General features: G+C 43.7%; 1 protein-coding gene across 1 annotated transcript in view; it reads right to left on the reverse strand.

Annotated features, from left to right (window-relative positions):
• Positions 1 to 13,826: 13,826 nt before the first annotated feature.
• The window catches only part of RAB8A (RAB8A, member RAS oncogene family), a 58,912-nt gene continuing 47,737 nt past the window's right edge, over positions 13,827 to 25,001 (reverse strand). Inside the window, exon 8 of the mRNA XM_085638989.1 lies at positions 13,827 to 15,800. Coding sequence (XP_085495115.1) covers positions 15,708 to 15,800 — 93 coding nt within the window. The 3' untranslated portion in view covers positions 13,827 to 15,707. The remainder of the gene's footprint in view (positions 15,801 to 25,001) is intronic.

Below are 25,001 nucleotides of genomic sequence, written 5' to 3' on the forward strand. Positions count from 1 at the left end.
GCAGAGCGAGTGACCAGCGGCAGCAAATCGGCAGCATCACGCGGGCGGAAGAACGAGCACCGAGTACTGCGTGCCAAACATCAAACACCAAGCAGCGGGAGCACGGGAGGCGCAGGAGACGCGAGACGGATGGGACGCGAGTAATCTTCATCGGGACCAGTAAAACTGCCGGGGAAACTCGAAACCGCTGATCGCCCCTCCCCCACCCCTCTCTGCAGTCCTCTCCTGGCTCGGTCCTCTCCCGGCTCGGTTTGGTTTGATTGGTTTGATTGGGGCCTGATTCCGGAGGGTCATCTGTTCTACTTTGCGGATTGCTGTTTGGAGGGTGAAAGCCCGAAAGAAAAAAATAAAACTCTGCTGGTTAATTTACAAGTGGCAAACCAGTAAAGACTCTCGCTGGCCTCCCGTTGGAAAGACCCCGGGGGTTTATGACACTATCTGTGATTCTGAGTGTTCTGGGCACGAGAGTACGCACCTTACTTAAACAGTCGCATCAGGCGTATGCCCCAGGTATCTGGAGGAGCCTAGTGCACTTTGGAGCGCCCAATCTGCTCTATGAGCTGTGACCGGGTTTGTTGGTCCATTATCTTTGGAAAAGGGGGAGGAGCCCCGAGTCGAATAGAAAAAGTCTGTTGTTTTTTTTGGCAGACGCTGTGACTCTTCTAAAACGCCAAGGTTTGGGCGAAAGGAGAAAAGCAAAGGTGAACCTTTTCCGGGCACTAGCTCATCTCATCTTCGGCAACAGTGTAGTTAGCCACCACTGTACTTTTGCAGCAGCGGCACTATCTTAGTTTATCGTGGTTTTACAATAAACTCATAAGCTTAAGGCTTCTACCAATACGACAAGCTCCGTGCGACAAAAAGTGAAATTCTATACCTCAACTAAGTGGAGAGTACCATGAGGTCTGGCCGTGTTCGAGATAGCGCTATATTTAAAAAAGATACAAAAGATACAAAAAAACGGAGGCGGAAAAACATGATGAAGGAAGAGGAAAGATCTGCCTTACAACCAGAACTAGAGCAAGCAACCATGAATAACTGCTCTGCAATAGAGCCACCAGCTGTTGGAAACGCCTCTGGACAACTACAAAATTTGGAAAATAAAAAAACAACAAAAAAGCAGCTCTCTCATCAACCTAAGATTTTTACAAAATTTTCATTCTTAAAAAATCGAGGGGATACGCTTTTCTCAAACATAACAAATGTCATCGGCCTTCAATCACCTCTTCAACCTGTACAACTAAGTCAACTACCACCAGTTATTGAAGATCTGAAATCAACACAGGAGAGGAAAAGCCCTGACACAAAAAGAAGTACAAATACACTATTTAACAGTCCCCGGCAAATAACATCAACCCCTCAAAACGGCAAATCACGGATTAGCTGTACAACAATGGGAAGTGCTTCAATTAGAAACATTGAGCAAGTCAAAGCTCAAGTTCATAAACAGGAAGAGACAATTTAGAAAACTATGACGATTAAAGGTGGTCAAGATAATAATCATGATGTATCAGTAACAGGTCTCAGTTCAAATGATGACTGGAGATCTATAAACATCGAAAATAATCTTGAAGACTATGACACAACTAACAAATCTTTGTTTATTAACCAACCAAGTCAATTATGTCAATTAAATCGAACATGTTCTGGGGACAAATCATTTTCCAAAGGAGCTGATTATTCCCAAAAAAGGAATGACGGGGCACAGTGTGTTAAAGATCTAAAAACACTACCAACCACCCTTCTCTCAAATAATGTTCCATCAAATCATCAAACGGAGCCTAGCAAAGGGGGGGGGGGGGGGGGGGGGGGAGGGGGGGGGAGAGGGGGGAAACAAAGGTTCTAACTATAATAGAAAATGTTACAAATGTCTCAGACGTCATAGAGATCTCCTCACGCTTGGGATCAGAAGATTGGAACGACGTAATGGCAGCTTACGACCAAGACTCAATCAGTAATGGGCCGAATACGGCAAACATGGGTACTGCGATCGATCTAACAGACGATCTAGAGATGGGAGAGGAAAAGAAAAAGGAATACCAAAAGGATACGACATCCCCAGTCCGTATGGTCAATTCATCAAAAAATAATAGCCAGGGGATGGCATGGGACAGTCTTCTAAATACAATACAACTTCTTGTAAAAACACTTCACTACCAATCAGATAAGATGGACGCTCAGTTGACTCTTCTAGACACTCTGGCTGTGTTTGTGGTTGCTATCGATGGGAAATTGGGAGCACTAACGACTCTGCTACAAAATAAACAGGCCCTAACCCACAACAGGGACGCGGGATGTGGATGCAGCCCTATTATCGACAAACTGGCTACTTTACCATCAATGTTGTCTGATCTATGCATACAACTAAAAAATCCGTTGCAAAGTAATACCAACTACTTTCGCTCTAGACAAACGGACGTAGAACTAGATAAGCACTCCCTTGAAACTTGCACTTCAATCTCAATCGACAAAACAAAAAACATAGGCTTAACATCGATCGGGAAAAATGTTTCTCGGGGGGAGACGGACATTTCGATTAACAAGAAATTTAACAAAGTAATAAAAGATACGGGAGAATCAATAGATCTATGTCCTGTAGCTCAAATAGATGACAAGGTTGTGAAGAAACCTAACGCTAAACAAAGGAGGGCAAAACAACGTAAAGGTAGAAACCAAAAATTAATCGTAGCTCAAGAAGGCTTCAGGCGTCTCTTTGGGTCAACGTCCCAATTTAATGAACAAGAACCCAATTCTGTGGATAAGGTCAGTAAAAAAGAAGTAATAGAGTCCGACAAAACTACATCACTAAATGCTTCACCCAGAGTCTCTTGCATACCGCCATTATCACCAGCGAATGGCAGTAAAATTAAGGAGGGAGAAAATATCCAGACAGTAAAGCAGAATACCACGGATCTACCAATTATGGCTACCAAAATGACTTCCTTAAAAACACATGGAATTAACCATACGGTAAAAAACGTCTTGATAATACAACAGGCATCACAGAATGGAGACCTTAAAGAAACAAATGACAACGGATCGCTCCCTATTAGACAAACATCACAATCCATTGACATAAGTTCAACGAATAGAAATAACATCATAAAACTAAAAAGGGAAGAAGAAACTGGAAATGGGAATGCAAAATCAACTACTGCAGAGGAAATCCGCAACCTTGGAGGGCGGAAAGCTGTCCTTCCTATACCAGAGCAAGCACCACTGACCGTAACACAAGGACATGAATTCGTACAAAGTCACTATAACGAACACAATAACGAACCTAGTTACACGGACACATTGAAAGATACATCAAATATTGTCTGGTTTACCCCAGAGTACATCTCAAAAGGCAAATATGATATCTTGAATAGAGGTAACATCTTACGACTGTTAGCTCATATTCCATCTATAACAGGTATCACAACTCAGGACCTGGATTCTATTCAATTTCAATCGGAAGCTGGCATGAAGGTCGAAAAAACAAAAGCAACATGGACAACACCCTTAGTTGCACAAAAAATCTTGGCAGAAACTAAGACCTTTAAAGATTGGGGAATAACAACTGCCCCATTTACAAAACCAAAATATCCTGATCTATTAATTCCGGCGGTCGGAGTAAGAGAACTACACTCCGCTAACGGGAAGGTACAAACTGTACTTAGAGGCGCTAAAGGGATGGAAGGAGCAAGTAGTGCTGAAGATCTTAGGGTTACGGGTTGTACCCTTGCCGGCACTTCACCTAGCTTTATCGACCTAAGATGGATCTCAAGAACAATAAACAATCAGCTAAACTGACAAATGGGAATCCAAAAGGAAATAAAAAGGCAAAACCAATTAAAAATATGCTCATGGAACATTAATGGTCTTGCTTCTAAAATGATTGATTTGGATTTTGTTAACTATTTACAGTCCTTTGACATTATATCCCTACAAGAAACATGGCAACTAGAACCTCCACATCTGCATGGATTTCTTCGTTTTTTTACCAGTGCAGTGAAAACAGCAAAATTTGGTCACCTACAAGGGGGGTTAGTGTCTTATGTCTCGGTTGCAAGTGGCTATGATGTTAAGGACTTAGGCCTTTCTTCCCCAGATTTAAATGCAATACACTTGTCTTCCTCAACTCAAAGCAAGAAAGGTCTCGAGCTAACACTGATAAACGCTTATATCCATCCGAAAAGGAAAGGAAAAGCCACAAAGGATCTATACAAATGCCTTGATGACATCATAACTGACACTTCAACAACTGATATTATGATTTTAATCTCAACCTGATGGGAATCTCATCGAGTGACGCAAGCCGCAATTTAAACATAGCCTGGAATATTCCACATCAAGAGGCTACACTAACATCCTCACAATCCAAGCTTGGAGAGGCGGTCTTAGAGACCCTTGCGCATTATATTCTCAGAGCACTGAATGGGAGACTCAGTGGAGACACTCTGCCAGCGTGTACATTCTACTCTACAAGAGTAAGTAAAATTCTGGATTATACCTTTATGTCGCTATCTCTATTTCGCCTCATTTCTTCATTTAAAATAGGGGAAAAAGCTGACAGCGATCACTGTCCCCAGGAAATTATATTTAATATCATGAAACCAAAACTTGAACAATTGTTGGTACCAAACGAGTCAATTTATACCATCAATTACAAAAGGATCAAGTATTCGGCAGTAATGGATGGAGATATAGAAGCAAGAGCAAAGCAACACTTTGAGGAGCGAATCGGGGCAAGCGAGGTTCAGAAATGGGAAAGCTTTACATCCAACATGGCAGGTTACACCACAACCCTGAAACCCCAATACGCAAAGAAGGCTAGCAACATGCTCCTTCTCACAAAAGATCATAGAACTAAAATAAAGAGCATAAAAAAGGACATCGCACGTACAATACGCCAACTTAGACACCTACCAAACGACATAGTAAGACATTCCCATCTGTTAGAACTAAAATCATCTTTAAAAAAAACCAAAAGGGAAGCAAATAGATCAATTGAGGAAAACCTGTGGGCAAAATTACATTCTGATATCAAGCTGAACGACGGGGCAAAATTTTGGAAAACAATTAACTCCTTTATGAATCCTGGGCACGAAGGAGTCTCTTCAAACATTAGTGAACAAACATGGGTTCACTATCTCAAAGACCATTTTTCACAACATAATACTTGTTAGATCTGGGGGTCTCTAGTTGGCAGAGGTATACACCTGAGACCAAATAGAGACCCTTGCTTCTAGTCAGGGTACAGGGACACACACGGTAGATAACCCCTGCTCACCCTCTAGGTAGCTTGGCTCGAGCAGACAGGCTTATCCCCAAGGCAATGTGTAAGGTATTTGCACGTAGACACCACAATGATCCCCCCCTCCGCACACCACAAACTTAGACCACACAGGTGAGTTATATCAAAAATAATATATCTTTATCTAGTTTCCGCAGTTGAAATCAAGCATCACAGGTTTACACAATAGTCGCTTTCTTGGTTGGTCGGGATCGTCAGACGATAGTCCCTAGTCTCTTGAGTGATTCGATACTCACTGAGAATGAATCAGTTTGTAGGCTCTCGATGTTTAGGCAGCTACGTTGTTCCGGCGGTGTCGCTGCACTCGTTGTACAAGCGCTCCTCGGGCTGTTCGGTGCAAGGATTCCACAACTCCCTCGACGAGCCCCCAGTGACGATGTCGACGTCACCGGAGTCAGCCACTCACAGCGCGGCTTCGTAGAGCAGGGAAATACGACTCTCGATCTGCTTCAGGCCTCCGGGTCGCGGCAAGGCACGTGCCGATGAGCACGTCGGTCTTCTTGATGCGGCAACCGGTGTCAGGCCCGGCTCGGTGCGGTACTCTCCAGCAAGACAGAGAGCAGCCAGCCCACCTCACAGGCAGATGTTGAGAAGCTTGGTAGAACAGTCCACGGTCCCTGCGGCACACAGCAGCGCAGGTGGGACACAGCAGTCTTGAGTTCTTGGCAACCTTTCTATCCCTGTGTTGCGAAACAGGAGGCCAGCTCTTCTCAGGCCCTTGGAGATTCAGTTGAAGACACAGCACACAGCAAAGTCTTGTTTGGTCAAGTGGATAGGGTCAGCACACAGCAAGACCCCTTCTTCTCCTCAGCTTCAGTTGTACAGCAGAACAGGTCAGCCTTTAGAGCACACAGCACGGCAATCTTCCTTTAGTTCTTCGGCGGTCCGTCTTTCAGCAGAGGTTCCTCTCGATGGTCGAATCTGACAATCTGTTGTCAGGGGTCGTATACTTATACCCCTAAAAGTCTTTGAAGTCTTTGTGCAAGTGGGTCCTGAGCCCGGTCTGATCCAGTTCTGGGTGTTGCTGGAGCACTTTGTTTTCCTGGCCTCTACATTCTTTTCAGAGCGAGGGGCAGAGTCGTCAGCCGCCCAGCAGGAGGTGGAGCCAGCAGAGTGGCAGGCAGGCACAGCCCTATTCAATCCCAGGTGCTATCTCCTCCCTTCACTCTCCTTGCAAATGTCGCCATTCAGCAGAGGGCTGACTCAGCCAACCTCCCGGGGGATCCCCAGCCCCTGTCACTCTCCAACCAGACAGTCAATCCACAAGCGCGCCCAGGCACACAGAAAGGTCAGACACGAGAACAGCTACTCTCTAAAAAGTACTATTCTCCAACTCAGGATTTAAAAACAACCTCTCCTAAAAGATGTGTTATTAAATGCTGAGCTCAGGGACATCAAACACTCATGTCTTATCTTGTTCCTATGAGAAGATAGGCGGATAGCCATTGGCACCCGCCTCCCCCATGTTAGCCTATGGAACAAGATAACCTTGCAGTAGTGAACACACAAAATGGCCGGTGTTCACTACCAGAACATGTTACCTGCACTAGTACATGCTCTACCTTCTACATACACTGCACCCTGCCCAGGGGGGTACCTTGGGCCTTCCATAGGGATGACTGACGTGTACGAAAAGGGAAGGGTTAGGCCCGGTCAGTGTGGACACTGGCCAGGAGGACATGGCAGTCCGGGGACTGCAGGCAGGCCTGCGGCGGCAGGCCTGAGACACTGTTTTAGGGCTACACAGGTGGGTGGCGCAATCAGCGCTGCAGACCCACTAGTAGCATCTGTCATCACCAGCCCTGGCACACACAGTGCACTTTACTAGGGACTTCATGGTGATACAGATATGCCAATCAGGTATATCCAATCAATACGATATTTTACACAGGGAGCACTTACACTCTGGCACTGATTAGCAGTGGCAGAGTGTCCAAAGCATCTAAACCAGCAAAACGAAATCCAGCACAGCATCAAAAATCCAGGTAGCAGAGGCAAACGATAGGGGAAAAACCCACGCCAAGGATGTCAGGTCTAACAATACTAATAACTCGATGACAGCTGCTGATGACAACAAATTATTTTCCTTGAGTGATATTAGATACAACCAGACAGCACGAAGCGTCGATATAGGTTCAATGAAATTTCGAAAACTAATTGAGTGCCAAATTAAAAAAGGGAAGCGGGACGGGGCGCCAGGCCCGAATGGCATTCCCCCTATTTTGTACAAATTGAACGAAAAGGAATGGGCTGGAGCCCTTCTACCTCTGTTTTTGGAAATCAAACATTTAAATGTTTTACCTGCCTCCTGGAAGGGTTCAATCATCTCCCCAATATTTAAGGCAGGGGACAAAACTCTTCCAAATAATTATAGACTGGTTGCCCTCATGGATAACGAAGCAAAATATTTTGCTGGAATCCTTTGGAGGAACTGCAGGCCTGGGCTTCAGAATATTCTCTAATCCCGGCTAATCAGACCGGATTTGCCAAAACTGTCGGGACATCAACAAACATTTTGGCTATGGGTCTGTTAATTGATAAGGCAAAAACATGTAAAATGCCAATCAATTTGTGCTTTATAGACTATAAGGCAGCCTTTGATCATATTAATCGTAATCTTTTATGGGCCAAACTACAGAAGTGGGGGATACCAAAGCCTCTATAAGATCTGTTGATTAATTTACATAGTGACACATGGGTACAGGTTAAGCTGGGTGACGGCTCTCATCTGTCGAGACGCATCACAACAAATAATGGTCTAAAACAAGGATGCGTCTTGGCCCCTACACTATTTAACCTGTTCCTAGGAGTCCTCACTCCGTTGCTCAATAACTGCAATTCTCATGCACCAAAATTAGGAGGCCAAATACTGTCCTCATTACTATACGCAGACGATTTGGTTTTAATTAGCCACACGAAAATAGGGATACAAAATCTTATTGATGCTACTAAAAGATATTCTGATGAAAACCAATTGTCAATTAATTTGAACAAAACAAAAACGATGTCAATCAACAAAAAAAGAAAGTCATCGAACAGTTGGTTTTGGAATAAAAATCGTATAGAGGATACAAACATGTATAAATATCTAGGGGTCATAATGGACAGTGGTGGCCAGTTTATCCTACAAAAAGAAACTATCAGAGGAAAAGGCATTGCCATAGCAGTCTCGCTAAAAAAATTAAATGGAAAATTAACTAGTCCATCTCTTTCCCCCATAATACAAGTTATTCGCTCATAAACTCTTGCCTACTATTATTCATGGCAGTGAAGCACAACGAGGCAGAGATGCAGGAATTTTGGATAAAACTATGGCATCAGTATATAGGATCATTTTTGGTCTACCTAAATACACATCCCCGGCCCAAATGAGATTAGAGTTTGGAGGTCACAAACAGGCGCTTGCAAGACAGGGCGCATACATAATTACGTGGGATAAAATCAGGAAGGCAAAACAAGGGTCTCTTAATAGCCTTTTATGGTCAGAATTACAGCAGAATCAAGTATCCCAGGCTGCTAACTATCTGGCCAAAAGCCTGGTGACCCTAGGCTTAAAGGAGTTATGGAATACTTCCACCAATCATTCAACTATTAAAAGACTGGTAAAGAAAACTACAAAACACCTATCATGGATAGAAGATAAGGAGTCAGTTGCCAGGAGATCACATGGGTGGTTTGTCTTAAACTCCTATTCAAATCAAGGTCTACAGAGTTATTTCAATTTGGGCTACTCAAGATTTATAAAGCTGAGGTTTCTAAAACTCAGAATGGGCCTGATCCCTTGTAGATGCCATCTCCCACACTGGCAGAGGGACAAAGGGGATGCCCTATGTCGGCTATGTGGTAAGGCAATTGAGGACATGCCACACCTCTTATGCTCCTGTGAAAAACTGTTAGAAGTAAGGAAATGTTTGCTTAAATGTTTGTTTAACCAACGAGGAATACGCACCCGAAGGATTGCCGTGCTTGCCTGTTTTTCCCCTGACGATTTGCGGCTAAACTGCAACTTGGTGAAATTTATGAAAGAGGTGGAGATAAGGATGCAGAAACCTGTTTTTTAACTTATTTTGGAGTCACTTGATAGTATGAACTGTACACAATTATATAGTTTTTATTGTAAAACTTATCAAAGTGACGGAAATGATATAATGAAAGTCTTAATCTGGAAGATTTTATTATTTTAGACTGAATTTAAGTATGTGTTGGGAAACGTAGAGAATGTATTTGTTTTATCTTCTTTTTATAATGTGGAATTGCAATGGTTTTTATTAACTGTGCAAATAAAATTTACTTACCTACTGCTGTCCGGACCTACATGCTGATAAATATTTCCACAACTGTACTGGGCTGCATGCACGGCTCTTTACCAGCGTCCACAGGTCTTCACTTACAACACTGGCAAGGAGATTTAAAGTGACCCTGTGATGAAGAGGCCCATGGAGGAAGTGAAAGGAAGGAAGCCATGCTGCAGGAGGTATCCAGGATTGTGGCCATGTCCAGGCTGAGCAAGATGCAGCATGGAGAGGCCGTGCCCAGTGGGAGAGGCTAATGCAAAAACAACAATTGATGGACAGAATGCAGAACAATGTCATACATTCACCCCAGTACAGAGATCTGGGCCTAAATCCATCGTTTTTTTGCTCACCATGCCATTCCAGTTTGAACCCAGCCATATGCAAATCAGTCTTGACCCTGTGCCTCAAGGGAACAGTCCAGGCCGAACTGCCAAGCCAGGCCCTCCCTAGACTGGAAACAAGCATCCTAGGACCGGTTTCGGGGTTTCACCCCTCTTCAGCCAGGATAGCTTGATTCCAGTGGCATGGAGAGCACGGGACTCACGTCTGAGCATACCCGTCCCACTCGGGTGACAAATGCAAAAACAACAATTGATGGACAGAATGCAGAACAATGTCATACATTCACCCCAGTACAGAGATCTGGGCCTAAATCCATCCTTTTTTTGCTCACCATGCCATTCCAGTTTGAACCCAGCCATATGCAAATCAGTCTTGACCCTGTGCCTCAAGGGAACAGTCCAGCCCGAACTGCCAAGCCAGGCCCTCCCTGGACTGGAAACAAGCATCCTAGGACCGGTTTCGGGGTTTCACCCCTCTTCAGCCAGGATAGCTTGATTCCAGTGGCATGGAGAGCAAGCAAGCCTGGCTGAAGACGGCTGAAATGCCAGAAACCGGTCCTAGGAAGCTTGTTTCCGGTCCAGGGAAGGCATGGCTTGGCAGTTCGGGCTGGACTGTTCCCATGAGGCACAGGGTCAGACTGATTTGCATATGGCCATGTCTGAACTGGGGTGGCAGAGTGGGCTAAAGAACAGTGATGGATCAAACCCGGATCTGTTGACTGGGTGTGAGTATTTGATTGGTTCTGATGCTCCGTCCATCACCACCCCTTTTTGAACCGCTAGTGGGAGAGGCTGGCGTCGTGCTAGTGGAGAGGCGTCGTGCTAGTGGAGAGGCGTCGTGCCCAGTGGGAGAGGCCGTGCCCAGTGGGAGAGGCCGTGCCCAGTGGGAGAGGCCGTGCCCAGTGGGAGAGGCCGTGCCCAGTAGAGAAATGTTCTGCACTTGGGAGACGTCCAGGCTGACAATGGTGCAGTGTGGAAAGCTTAGCAGAACTCAGCATATCACCTGGCATTAACTGATTTCACGCCAAAACCATCTTTAAAAGACAAGTGGACTTCATTCTCCACCATCCATCTTCAGAGGTGACATCACTGCAGTTGTGAGCATTCATCTCCATTGAAAAAGACATAACTTCCTGCCTACGCCATATTTCATTAAAACCCTCAGAGCGTCCCCAGCTAAGGGTGGACAGGGGCTTCTCCAGTTTGTTCACGTTAGGGCCAGGAAAGGCCTTATGCCACAGCTCCTGCGCCACTGCAACTTACTGAGATAGGTATACTCATGTGCTTTACACAGCTTCCCCCACTGCCCACCCCTGCAATAAAACTCAGAACTAGACCACACAAAAACACAGCAAAGCCACGTGAACACCCAAGCTCCAACTAAAACAAAAAAGAACAGGCCGAACACTTCAGCACCCTGGTACTCCAAAGACAACAGACTCCATCCACAGACGGGAAATAAAAGAAAAACACAACCCTGATCTCACAACACTCAAGCCCTCTGTGCAACACAAAGACAACTCATATCAGTCAGAACCAAGGACTACCCCAACAGTCAAATCTAAAGACAGAAACAGAACACTCGTAGAAAGAAGATGAAGCAGTGCATGAACCCAAAGCTTGACATTCCTACCAGCACTCCATGTAAAAGTGCAATGCCATCAACTACATTTTCACCACAAAAAAAAACAGAAGGTACAACAGCAAATGAACACCACCAACCCTGATGCACCTCTGACCACCGTTGCTGCATACCTCAGTGGTCATCCTTCAAACCAGTTTCTCAATGACTGCACTCCTTTCAAGCCATGTCTACGAAGATACAGGCTTCTCCTCGCCCTACGTCAAAGCCCCCTTTGGAAAAGCCCTCAAACCTTATTCCCCAGTATCAATACCTTCCTCAGAAAAGGTATATAAGGAAGATCACAAGATAGGCCAGAAGAAACGCAAACTAGACTCAAACGATCTTGCCAAGTACTGTCCCACCACTGACCTTCTCTTCATGGGTAAGATCACTGAGAAAAAAAAAAAAAATCATCTGTGCACAACTTTGAGAACCCAAAAATGATCTCCTGCATCAGATCACGTGCAGCACAGAGACCACTACCTTACAAATCCTAGTAAACACCCTCTGGACCACAGATAAAGATGAACCATGCCTCCGTATATAGCACGACTTCTCAACATCCTTCAACTCCGTTTATCACCCCACTGTGAAGTCGTGAATGGGGTTCAATGGAAACGTCCTTCACTAGTTCTCGTCCCACTTATCCAACGGACGCCTCTTTCTTCATTTGGGCACCTCCTGTTGCAGAAGATCAGAATCATCTTCCGAATACCCCAGGGTTCGATCTTGATTCCCATCTTCCTCAACCTTTATATGAGGCTTCTTGTGGCTCGGAGAGAGAACATTAAAATTCAACCATACACTGATGACAGACAACTACATTTGGAAGTCTCCTCTGTTCGGACATCCAACACAGTCTACACTTTATCCAGACGAAGATGTCCAGTACCGACCTGAACCTTAACCTCACCAAAACAGAACTCCGGCTATTCTGCAAGAACAACAAGCAGCAACTAGTCTAAACCTGCTTCAATGTCATTAATCTGGACTGATTCAAGCCCAAACTTTCACCTAATGAAAAGTCTCTCCGATGTAAATCGCACAGCAAGCTCACCCTCAAGGAGCACATCAACGAACTCAAGTAGTCTCTACATAAGAAACAAATATCATTCCTTTGAGAAAGCTACTTCCGAACTGCCGTTCAAGTATTTGCACTCCCACATCTAGATGGTAGAACAGCCCCCCCCCCCCCCCCCACAACCTCTCAGACTCCACACTGGGAAGGCTAAAGGGTATCCTACATGGTACAGCTCACCTCATTAGGATACTGAAGAAATATCACCAGATCACACCAATCTGATGGAACTCCACTGTCTACCCTTCTCGGCCCACACTATCTTCAGAACCAGCTGGATCGTCGCGATTGGCACAACTGCCTACCTGGCTGACAAGCTCGACATCTTCAGAGGCTTCTGGGAGACCCACAGCCGGGTTAGGCCAACAATTCAAACAAGAAGTGGTGCCAAAAAAGAAACAAAAAGATAACAAGCCTTCACTAGCTATACATCTAGGCTGTGGCAAGATATCCTGTTATTCATCAAGACTGTCCAAACCCCGCTCAAATTTAGCAAAGTGCGGAAGCCTCCCTTCAGAATAACAACAAAACATGCTACGGCAACAGTCCATAAACAGCTACTCCTCTAAGCACATGTTGACCGTGTCTTTGCCTTGAACCCTGTGCTTCCCTCCAATGTTTTTCAGCTGTGTTTGTGCTAATAAAGATCACATAAATTCACACCACCACACTTGTAACCCTTGCAACAGAGACTGCATGTAGTGTGGAGGTTTATGTGTACTATAGTAGCGGTGAAAGAACAGGTTGGAAGGGACGTGCGAAGACCTAACAGGATCAAACATTTAGCCCTCAATGATACAATAGGTAGACCCTGCTTAAAAATGGAGGTTTAATGGCTTGTTGGAGGCATTAAGTAATTGCATGCTCCAGGTGCAAGTATTTCCAGTTGGCTTTGCTTCTAAAGGCCCTGTAGTGGACAGAGTCCTCTCCGCGATAGCTCCTACAACAAAACAGTCATGACCTTTGACATAATGCTCACTTTCGCATCATCCTAAGGCACCAATGTTAAAACCTTGTCACAGAGATCCCAAACACCATGAATCCACACACATCACTCACATGCCTCTGTGTGTTAAAGTCTGCTGCGTTCACACAAACCAGGGAGAACAATACAACTGACAAAATCAATTTACGTTTTACCATGCTGGAACACACAAATTAAATAAAAACGGCAGGTTTGGTAAATCAATAACCTTAAAATGAGCTTTAATTTTTTTGTTTTCCTGAAGTGCAGTCTTAAATGTAAACAAAGCAGGTTAAAAATATTCCAGTGAACAGCAGGCCACTGATATGTTCATTTTACTTTAAATGATACTAAAGTCGATCATACCAATTAATAACTTGACATCAGCTTCTGAAAAGCCTGACCTGTTGGTACAATTTCCTAGTTCTCAACTTTCTAGTTCAACACACATAGTTCAACAACTCTTGTCACAAAGTCATTAGTAAACCAGTGTTCACAGTATGGCGAATTATAAATGTTCATTAACAGGCACTACTGTTATAACCGCTCACCAGCAGGCGCTTGAAAATCCAAGGCCCTACATGTGATGGCTGCGGTAAGTATTGTCTTATGTACATGAACTCTTTTGGTAAACTCATTTATGGGTTTGGGAATGTCCACGGTTTGGATTTTTATCGAATGGAATGGTCTTGCAGTTGTGCATCACTGTACAAATTGTATTTCCAATACAGTACTGTATGCATTAAAGTGAGCACACAATCGTTTGCACACATACTACTGTATACACACGAACTGCATAAAAGGAATGTTTGCAAGCGTAGGAGTGAGATAAATCACTCGATTTAAGAATAAATGCAGATATATGAAATAGCAAAGGAAAGCACAAGTTCATTTACATAGCATTGCATAAGGAAGATGATGCTTTTAATGCCCCTATTCTACAGCAGGGTATATTTGTGCCACATTTTTTGTACATCTATGCAAGAAGTTATTCAAGTTGTATATATTTTCTCAAGAAGCAAGCGATCCATTCCAAATTACAATGAATTATCTTTCGGCAGGATTAATAAAGAAAACATTGCAAATGAGACACATACACAAAGAGAAGTATACGACCAGAAGATGTTTTAGAGTTGGAAGTATGCAACAAAATACTTTGAGCATACTTCTTACTCATACAAGTACCTTACTTTAAAATTAAAGTAAAGAGGCTAACTAAATGTGGCATAAATATACGTATATCTATGTACATATTAATATACATGTTTATAAACACCTGTAAATTAGCACGTTGGCAGGTCAGCGTAAAATAGAACTTTCAAGAAATCGGATTAGAGACTATTGCATTTTTTTGTTCTTGTAGGCACGCTACTAATATACAAAAACAGTGCAGTAGGTGGTCAGGGAAGTAGCAAGGCAGCACTGCACTGTCTCCTCTGAACATAAGAAAAATATCTGTACACTTTTGATATTAGCAAAGGGTGCTTCATCTCCAGAACGATTATCCGCTGCAGCAAAATAAATTAAAACATCGAAGCGCACCAAAGTAATACAAAAATAATTTTCTATATTTATAACACATTTACAAAAATATTGGTCAGTTTAAGTAAATATATTATGAACAGGAGGAAAATAATTTTTCGTGGTGTCCACGTTAGAGACGACAAGCGGCGAAGACTCGCATCATCCCGTCTTGCAAAGACCTTTCCTGCAAATCCATGGGTTTCTGTGCAACAGAAGGCGCTTTTTTTTTTTATTTAAACAAATCTGTAATTTTGCAAAACAAGGTGGGCTGGAAGAAGATACCATACGTGGATACCACTCTACTTTGGTGAGCTCAGCTGTTTCAATTGTTATTTAGATCAGACATGAGACTGAAGAGAAAAATATTAGCGGAATACACTTTTTTGTTTAACTTAGCTCCATTTCCGATTTTGAAAAGGGAGACCACTACCTTAAATAAACACAATGGTTTAATCTCATCTGGACAGCCACAGCTCGGAGGGGCTAGATGGAAAGTTTTTAAGTTCACAGTGGAACGTAAAATTCGCAACAGGCACAGTCCAGTTCAAATGAGTAAGACACTCGAACGAAGGCAAACTCCCATCACAGAAGAACGCATCGAAAAAAGCTGCTTTTCTTTTGTTGGTCTTGTGTGATTCTGACTCCCTGGTTGCTGCCCTGAGGGCTGTTCCCCTCCTAAAGACACAAAATTGTGAAAAAATAAAATGTTATTACGATGCAATTTTAAATACTAGACAGAAATACTCAAACTCGTGTGTTGTATGTAAACAAATGTAAAGACATACTTCGAATTGCTAAAATATACAGTGTTCTGGATAACATGTTTGTATCCAAGCAGAAGGAAGAGTAGCCGTACTTGCATCCTTTACACCGCACGCTTCCAGGCTTTCATTACAAGCGGCTCAGAACATGCTCCGGATTCACCCCACCCTAGGGATTACCAATACCAGAGGCATCTTGGGGATGAGGAAAGTCCATACATTTATAAATTGGATCTTCAGAAATTAAGTTACTTGCAGAAAAACAAATGTAATTCTGGGTCCGAATCTTTGAGTAATTTCTAATTGCCCCCCATATTTTTACAGATCTTTGAAAATAAACATATCCATAAAAATATCTTCAGACTTCTTGGAAAATAAATGTGTGAATGTTATGCCAAAGATCAATTATGACGCAATATATTTAGAGTACACTACAAAATAAAAAATGCCGCAAGTAAGAGAAACTATAAAGTTCATAACTCTAGCCATTCTTTATTTTAAATGATGTGCTCCCTAATTCATTGAAGGTAAAATTTAAATTCACAAACTCATTCCGGCAGACAAAATTATATCATACTGTTATAGATTACCAAAAAAAAAAGACAGCATTATACAATACTAATAACCTCATCATCTAAATGAAGTCTCACTAATGATGAATACACTCTCTATTCTTAACCCCATGAATCACCCACTCACCATTCTAACCCTTGAGTAACCCTTCATTCCTACTAATTGCACAACACAGACAGCCCAATCAGGAAAAACAAATCCTTCTAGCGAGTACACATTAATCCTGCAACATATAATCAGCTCTATATGTAATAGCTCCTAAACAACCCACATTTAGCATTGGCAGCTATTTTTATATAGCTGCATCTCCACAATAACCACCACCAGCCACCAAGACCGTTTTAAGGTACACAATTCAGGCAGAAGGTTGTAGGTGGCATTCGACATTTATTTAATTTTACAAAATACGATTTGACAAACAGAACCTTTTTATAACCGTTAAATTGTCTTTTTATCAGACCAGGACACATTGAAATTCAATAAAAATTGTAATGTTAACTCGCAGAATCGTATATCGTCCCAATACCTTCACACCTTTTCAATTTTTAAGCATCTCCATTATAGAGAAACTAGTTTTTATTTTTACACTTACTAACAACGTGGATAAAATTCCTACTATTTTGCAACATTTGTAAATCTTATCTGGATAAAATAAAACATAAGAATCAATTAAATGACCACTTGACCCCAGCTCCAGATCTAATGAAATAGATCTACCTTCGATAGCCAGTCTTCTTTCACATTATGCATCCTTTAAGCAGTTACTATGTGTTAAGTTTAAATTTTTAAGTCAATTATACTAAAATCAATAGAAATTCTGATTAAAGCCAGAATGGATGTATAGGATGTCACTTTTTTCCCACTTGATCCACCGTTCTATACTTTATTATACCTCTTCCTCAGCTGGGTGATCATCTCTGTCCTTTCTCTTTTCAAATGTAGGTTTTTTATAATTTGCAGGTCAGTTATTGTAATCAACTGGCGCAGATTTCTCCTTAACCTGGGTCCGTTGTGCGTTGTACCATTAATGTTTGAAAACTGGGAGCACCAATTAAAACGGGAGATGAAGTGTACTCAAAGCAGTCACAAAACATGTGGTGTTCTGACCAGTTGTACTCTTTATGTAGGGTGAGCACCAAGGCTGGACTGGCCGTACCAGGCGTTTGCCCTGGAGGCTGGAAGGATTTGGGGGGCAGTTTTCTTACTGGGGGCAGTTTTGTAGCCGTGCAGCAGTTTTGCAAGCACTTGCTGCAGAGTTCCTTGTATAGTCAATAGTTTTCAGGCAACAACAACAGTGTCAAGATAACTCTGGTGATTAATGTACCTGCTGGAGAGAGATTGGAGGTTTGTCTAGTGGCAGTTTTGACTTATCTAAGGTAGTGCAGAGGGTTAATATGCCTGCTGCAAAGGACGTGTAACATGCTGATCGCAGAACAGTATTTTATGTGCATAGCGTAGTGGGTTACTGCTTTTACCACAGACACCCTTTTGCTATTGTGCAGTTCATAAGTTACAACCATAATCTAGCACAGTGAGCTATAAAGTGTCATCAAAGAGCTGCATGCAAACTACATGGTACAGGTTAGAAAGTTAAGTTTGTTTCCAGTCTTTCATTATACTTATGTTGCTGAAAAGAGTTTGGGTAGAAATAAATTCTTACTAGCAACGCCAACCCTAACCACTATGTTACTCTCTGGATCCTGAGGGTGTGCTTCTTCAGACCAAGCACTCGTCACCTCGTATTAATAAACCCACTCCAATTATGAATTTATTAATTCATGCATCCAGAAGGTTCCTTCGAGGTACCCCTGAAACCACTAGCCCTCTAGTGTGCTATCTGACTGGTTCAGTCCAGTCTGTTGACACAGAGGAGTTTGTTTTTATTTAGTTCAGAGAAAATTTTTATTAAAGGCAAAAAGGTGGCAATATACAAGACATACTGTCAGGCACGAAATATACATCACATATGTATTCCAGCCTAAATACACAAATGAGGAGAAAGATAAAATCACAGTAAAAGAAAATCGGGAATGACACAGCTCGCATAGAAGAACATAAAAAAATGTATGGGGGCTTAAGTACTTCCTGCTGAGATGGGTTCGGCGAAGAATGTTGTAATACACATTTATCAAAGAAGGTTGTAACAGGTGACCATAACTGAAGTCGTTTAATAGCCATTTGTAGAGGAAACACAAGGAATGTATCCAATCTATGATTGTGACAAACATCATACCACCAAGCTTTGTAAGAATTTTTTGTTTCTTATGATCTGCTGAAAAGCAACTGCTATAAATAAATCTACAATTTTGATATTAGTTTCACAATTATCCCAAATTGGTGAAAGGCTTCCCAAGAAGATGTCCTTTATGAAAAATGGGATATTGGTGCCAAAGATTAAGTTGATTTGAGACCAAACCTGTTTCCAGAACTTATGTACAGGTGGGCATGAAAAAAGCATATGAAATAAAGTAGCATTGGGAGACGAGCAAGACCAACAGGTATCTTGTACAGTGGAGAACCTTTTATTTAAAGTATGTGGAGATAGCAAAAGTCTGTTATAAATGTAAAACAACGTTTGTGTTAAACTAGCTGTTCTTGACGTTTTGCGTATTTTAACCCAAATCTTGTTCCACATTGGTAAGGACCAAACTACATTAAAATCTGTCTACCAAGCAATTTCGGTTTTAGATTTTTGTCTTGATATACCTGTAGACTGAAGGAAGGTATACAAAGTGGATGCTTTAGGTTTGGTACGTATAAGAGTAGACAAACCAGTAGGCAAGGCATTAGTTGGAGAGTTGGCAGAGTTACTAGCAAGTTGAGTGTATATGTCAAGCACCGTGCTACGGAGAATATAATATTTAGAAATGAAAGAGGCAGGCAGATTATAAAACTTCTGAAGCAAAGAAAAAGAAACAATTTCATTATCTGAAAATAATTGATGGACCCAAATCAAACCGTGTTGCCTCCATGTTTTCCAATAAAAGGGCTTATTATGTATTAATAAAGTTTTATTATGCCAAATGGTTGAGGCAAAAAAAAAAAAAAAAAAAAAAAAAAAAAAAAAAAAAAAGAGTCCAGAGTGTCATAAATCAAAGGATATAAAGGGACGAGAAGTTTGTAAGTGAATTTAAATAGGGGTGTAGATAACGTTTGAGGTTTACGAGAAAAAGAGATATTCTTGAAATGAAAAAGGGAATAAAAGCGAACTCTCAACTGATGTCCATAAAGGGCAATCTGCTGTGGAGTCAAGTAACCAATACGAAGCCGGTCGTAATAAAAATGCTTTTTGATAAGCAGGGAAATTAAGGAAAATTAACTCCTCCTTCAGCTTTAGGACATGTTAATTTGTAAGTGGACATACAAGGTTTTTTGTTGTTCCATAAAAAGGAGGACAGTACTGAATTAATAGATTTGAATAGTTTAGTAGAAATGGGAACCGGAATATTAGAAATGGTATATAAAATCATAGGGCAAAGCATCATCTTTATAGTGTCTAAACGGCCCCACCAGGAACGGTAACACAGATGAGTTTATTTCCCCCAGGGGTGAGAGCCATTGCTCTCAGGAGATCAGAAACAAAGCTTTTTCTGAAAAGGGTGTTTATACCCCCTCCTATATGATGACCTGCTGATAAGCATTCCCAGGCAGGCGAGCTGCAAAGAAACAACAGCCTTTGAAAGGGGAATTTGGCTTCCCTCACAGGAGAGGAAGCAAACTCCCTTTTGTCCAGAACCCCCTTGGTCCCTAGACTGGAGGGAAAATTAGCTAGTCGGGTAGGCGTGCCTGCCCCAAGCCAGTACCACCCCTAAGGTGGCCTAACCTGATGGGGAGGGGAGGGTGTACAACTTTTCAGAAGTGGCCATCATTGTGTTAGCCCACTTAGGAATTCTGACAAAGGGCTATGCCCACTTCCCACAGTAAGTGGTCATATAGGGGGCGTAGTGACCCCAGGGGTAAGTAGATCATTGGTTACTACCCCTGACTCCCCTAAACGCCCTAAATTGAGTATTTAGGGGAGCCCCAATACCAGGACTTCAGATTTTCGTTGGACACAAAAGGAGGAGTGCCAGTAGAACCGAGGAGCACGACTGACTTGGCACCATCCTTGCCGGCCTGCCTGCTGCACCTGACGCACGTGGAGCATCCTGTCGCTGAGCAGATCTCAAGAAACCCAGAGGGCTCCCAGTGCTTCACAAATCAACAAAGAAACTACCTTGCTTTAGAAGAGCTACTCCCCTGCAGCCAAGGTGCGGTCCAGAGAGTTGCCATTTCTGGGCAGGTCCAACACAGCAACTCCCCAGGAAGAGGACCCTGTGCTCCTGAAGGTCAGATCTGTCTTGTCCCGAGTAGGACGACACCAGGACCAACCATAGTCGCACAGGACCAATACTCAGGTACCGACCCCTTGCAGCAGCCAAGGCTTATTGTGTCCAGTCACCAATGCAGAGGGAGACCGACTTGCACGTTGAGGCACTTCAGAGACAGGGAGAATCACATCATGAAGTGCCCAGCTGTCCTGTTTGTCCTTCCTGCAGAAAACAAAGACCAAGAAGTGAGTCTGTGACCGCCACAACCAGACGCCTCAAAGCACCTGTACACCTGTGCTCCTGAGGCCGTGTCCAAGGGAGGTGACGGTGCCAACGGGGTCGCCAGACCCACAAGAGCTAATCCCACATTTGGGTTTGCCCAGAATAGACTTTGTCGCCGCCTGCAGCCTCTTTCTACAGGCCCCCTTCAACAGCAAGAGACTCCGGCACCAGAATCGGACCCCAAAAGACACCACTGTACCTGAGCCCCACAGCCAGAGGAGAAGGGGACCAAAGGTGTCCCTGTGTGTCCGAGCATCTCAAGGGTCGAACACCCATGTGGGTTCCACCGGACTGGTCCCGCAGTCCAAGCTTGCAGCCTCTTTCCCGACAGATCATTCTCCCATTAAAGTGAATGGGACACCCAACGCTATGACACCGCTGCAATTAGATGCCCCAGTGCCTCCTGAGGAGACCTGTTGGTGTGATCTTGGACCTTGCCCCATACTCATCTTAACTCCAGAAGAGCAGTTCTCCAAGTCGCTGTCAAGAGCCAGAATGCAATACATGTTTTTCTTCCATAGGATAGCATTGCCAATACCGAAAATGCACAACGTGTCCACTCCTGAGGACTGTAAAAATTCATAACTCGAAAAGTACTTAACTGAGTCCGATGATCTTGGTATCTAAATTTCTATAAACGTGGTGTCAGATTTCTTCATCGAGTGTGGCCTTGCCTACTGCCATTGTGTGTGTAATAAATGCTTAGCACTACCCTCTGATATGCCCAACTGCTCACTCACACAACCACAGAAGAGAGAATTTGGGCGTCATTTGTGCCTGTGTAATTCCTTTGAGGTTTGCCTGGACTACGTGTACCTCTTTTTGATCAACTATATAAAGAGCCAGCTTCCTACAAATGGCATCAAAGGCTTTGACTGTATCGATAGAGATTAGCCCAGCGAAGTTATCCATAGGTCAGGGGGTTATGTTACACTACTTGACACACTGTATAAAAACTATATGAAGAATTTTGCCATGGTACGAGCCTTTCTGATTTTAAGAGATTAAGAAGAGCATGAATTTCCTTATTCTGTTAGCTAGTATATCAACAGCAGCTTTATGATCCAAGTGAGTAATATTGGGAGAGGAGATGCTAGGACAGGCCTGCTTGTTTTGTCCCATAAGTAAATATTTAATGTGCAGTTGTAGCAGATATTAATTAGTGGAAATGTTAGTAAACATATTCTTATAGACTGCAAGTTGAACCCATCCCAGTACATTGCTAACACATGGCCTTTATATCATATGCCACAGGAGCTTAGGAAACATTCTGCACACCTGTTTTTCCAATTTGCTGAGGTGGCGAAAGTGTATTTGCACACTTGAGGTTTGATTTAGAGCTTAGCAAACAGGGTACTCCATTGCAACGATGACCGGGAGTACTGTGGAAATTTAGCTTGAAAACTGAACATTATCTGCGCCATCTTGTCTCTCCCCAGCGCGACACACAGGAAAGCGCACGGCAGCCATTTTAGGCACCCTGGTCTCTCCCTGCTCATTGCCGATCGCCAGCGCGTCCCCCTGGCGCTGCAAGCATCCCCCGCGCGCCGGCCACCCCCGCTCTCTCCTACACGGGCCATAAACCCTCTCCTTCTGCGCGACCCTGCCATGGAACCGCATCCCACGCCTGACCGACATCCCATACATGGTCATGCATCTCTTTGATAACCCCCTTCCTCTGCGCCCCATTGTCCGAACCGATCCCAGGCCATCACCTAGCCCTGCGGATGCAGTTTATTGCCCCTACTGTAGGGGAAACACCCCACATCAAAGGGATTACAGTAGATCAAGCCCCCCCACCCCCTGAGATCCGACCGGTCGCACACACCCCCGGGAATTGGCGGAATGTCCAGCTGTGTGATAGCCATCTCCTACTGTGGATGGGGTGGGGACTTCCACTGTAGATATGTGTGGGAACGAGCTCGAAGTGGGGATTCCGAGGATGTTCTTTCATGTTCCAAGACAATCTCAAGAATGTGCCATGTATGATAACCCTGCAATAAAGTCATAAACCTGTGTATAAGAGGCCAGGCCTCAGAGATGCAGTTAGAGCACCTCGTGACGATACCTTGCTGTCTGATCTGATGTGTTCTGCTCCGACGGAATAAAAACTTTGTTTCCTGCCTTCCAGTCTCCGGCGCCTGCCTCTTTCATTGGTAAATTATCGAATGGTATGAGAGGCCATTACCGCCGGGCAATACTTGAAAGGTTATCGACTGAAACTGCCGCTACCATTTAACAATTGGCCTCCCAAACGTGGGGCCCATCAGCGACACGTGGATCCAGTGGGAGAGGTCCCGACGACAGAGTGAACGACTGCAACGATCGGGAGAGCTCCTGCCCGATAGACCCTCGTCTGGCAGCCGATCATCCGAACTTCACTGGTTCCGAGCAGACCTCTCTCGAGTGATCTACGGTCCTGACTGGGAACCATCAGGAGTGCCGCGGCAAATACGGAGAGTAGAGGACGATCGGGCGCTGGAGGCGGAAGACGAGAAACTGTCCACGCGGTCCGGGTAAGGTCGTGAAACACGACAAATTGCGAAACGATTGATTGATTGAAATACTAGTATTGCTTATTGATTGTTCTCTTTGAGATATTCGCTGTCTACAAACGGGGAGGAGTAGAAATACTCTCTCTCTCTCCCTTTGCAGATAGTGAAGGGTAGGTAACGCAGACTTTTGTCCCCGTTGAAACCCGTCGTGCCTATCTTTATCTCCCCACTGATTGATTGTCCGAACATTGATTGTTTTGAAGAATAGTGCTCTTTGAGATATTCTCTGTTTGCAAATAACGTAGAATAGAAATATTCTGTCTAGTCTTTGCAAATAGTGAAGGGTAGGTAACGCAGACTTTTGTCCCCATTGTAACCCGTCGTGCCTATCTTTATCTCCCCATTGATTGATTGATTGTCCGAACACTAGTTGTTCGATATTGGTTCTTTGGAGGTATTCTCTGCTTACAAATAACGAGGAATAGAGATATTCTGTCTAGTCTTTGCAAGCAGTGAAAGGATAGGTAGTGCTGACTTTTGTCCCCGTTGAAACCAGTCATGCCTATCTTCTCCCCACTGATTGATAGTTGGTTCTGCCCGGACCGCTTATTAGAGGTGGACCATCCGGCTCCACTGGAAGGCACCCCTAATAAGGACATGTTCACTAAATATGGACTAGTCGCCGTAGCTTATAGCAAGCTATGGCATAAATATACAAGGAAGGACCCCGAGAGTCAGTGGCCACTGATGGGATCCTTCGACGACCATAAGATAGAAATGCTAGAAATAGCTCTGCGTAGCAATAAGACAACGCCTACTATGCTTGACAGTATCGGCATGTGGCGCAAAGAAGCAACACAACGGAAAAAGAGGGAAGAAGTAAAGGCATAAAAGGAATTACGAAAGGCAGCTCACCTTGCCGCTAGAAAGTTAGAAGAATAAATAAAGGAGAGAAGGGAAACTAAACTAAGACAGGAGCCCGAAACATCAGGCCAGTACGCTGTTAGGACCCCCTCTATGCTCTACCCTGAGTTGTCCTCTAAGCAACGAACGAATGACGAATTACTATTAGGTCCCCCGATCATTTACATGCCCCCTCCATACGCACCCTCCCAATCGGTAGTGCAACACCCACAACCCCCAAACACGAGCGAAAGCAGTACAGGGGCCTCGGCCCTCACGGCCTCCGCGCCGGCCGAGCCTCTTGTACTGAACACAACGTCGGCAATGACGTTGGATGACCCTGAGATGAGAAAGAAAGATTCCACCAGAATGAATCGACTAACAAAGGATGAACGAGCAGGAATCGACAAGATAGTAGGGACACTGGTGGAGCGAAAGGAAAGTGAGGAGTATATAACAGACGTGTATAACTCGTATGCCGACAGCCGCAGACGACACTTTGTCGTACGACTTTGTTATCACGCCCTGAATACATATGAGGATAGGTACCAC

This window comes from Triturus cristatus, chromosome 12 (genome assembly GCF_964204655.1).
Source record: "Triturus cristatus chromosome 12, aTriCri1.1, whole genome shotgun sequence".
Classification (NCBI taxonomy): domain Eukaryota; kingdom Metazoa; phylum Chordata; class Amphibia; order Caudata; family Salamandridae; genus Triturus; species Triturus cristatus.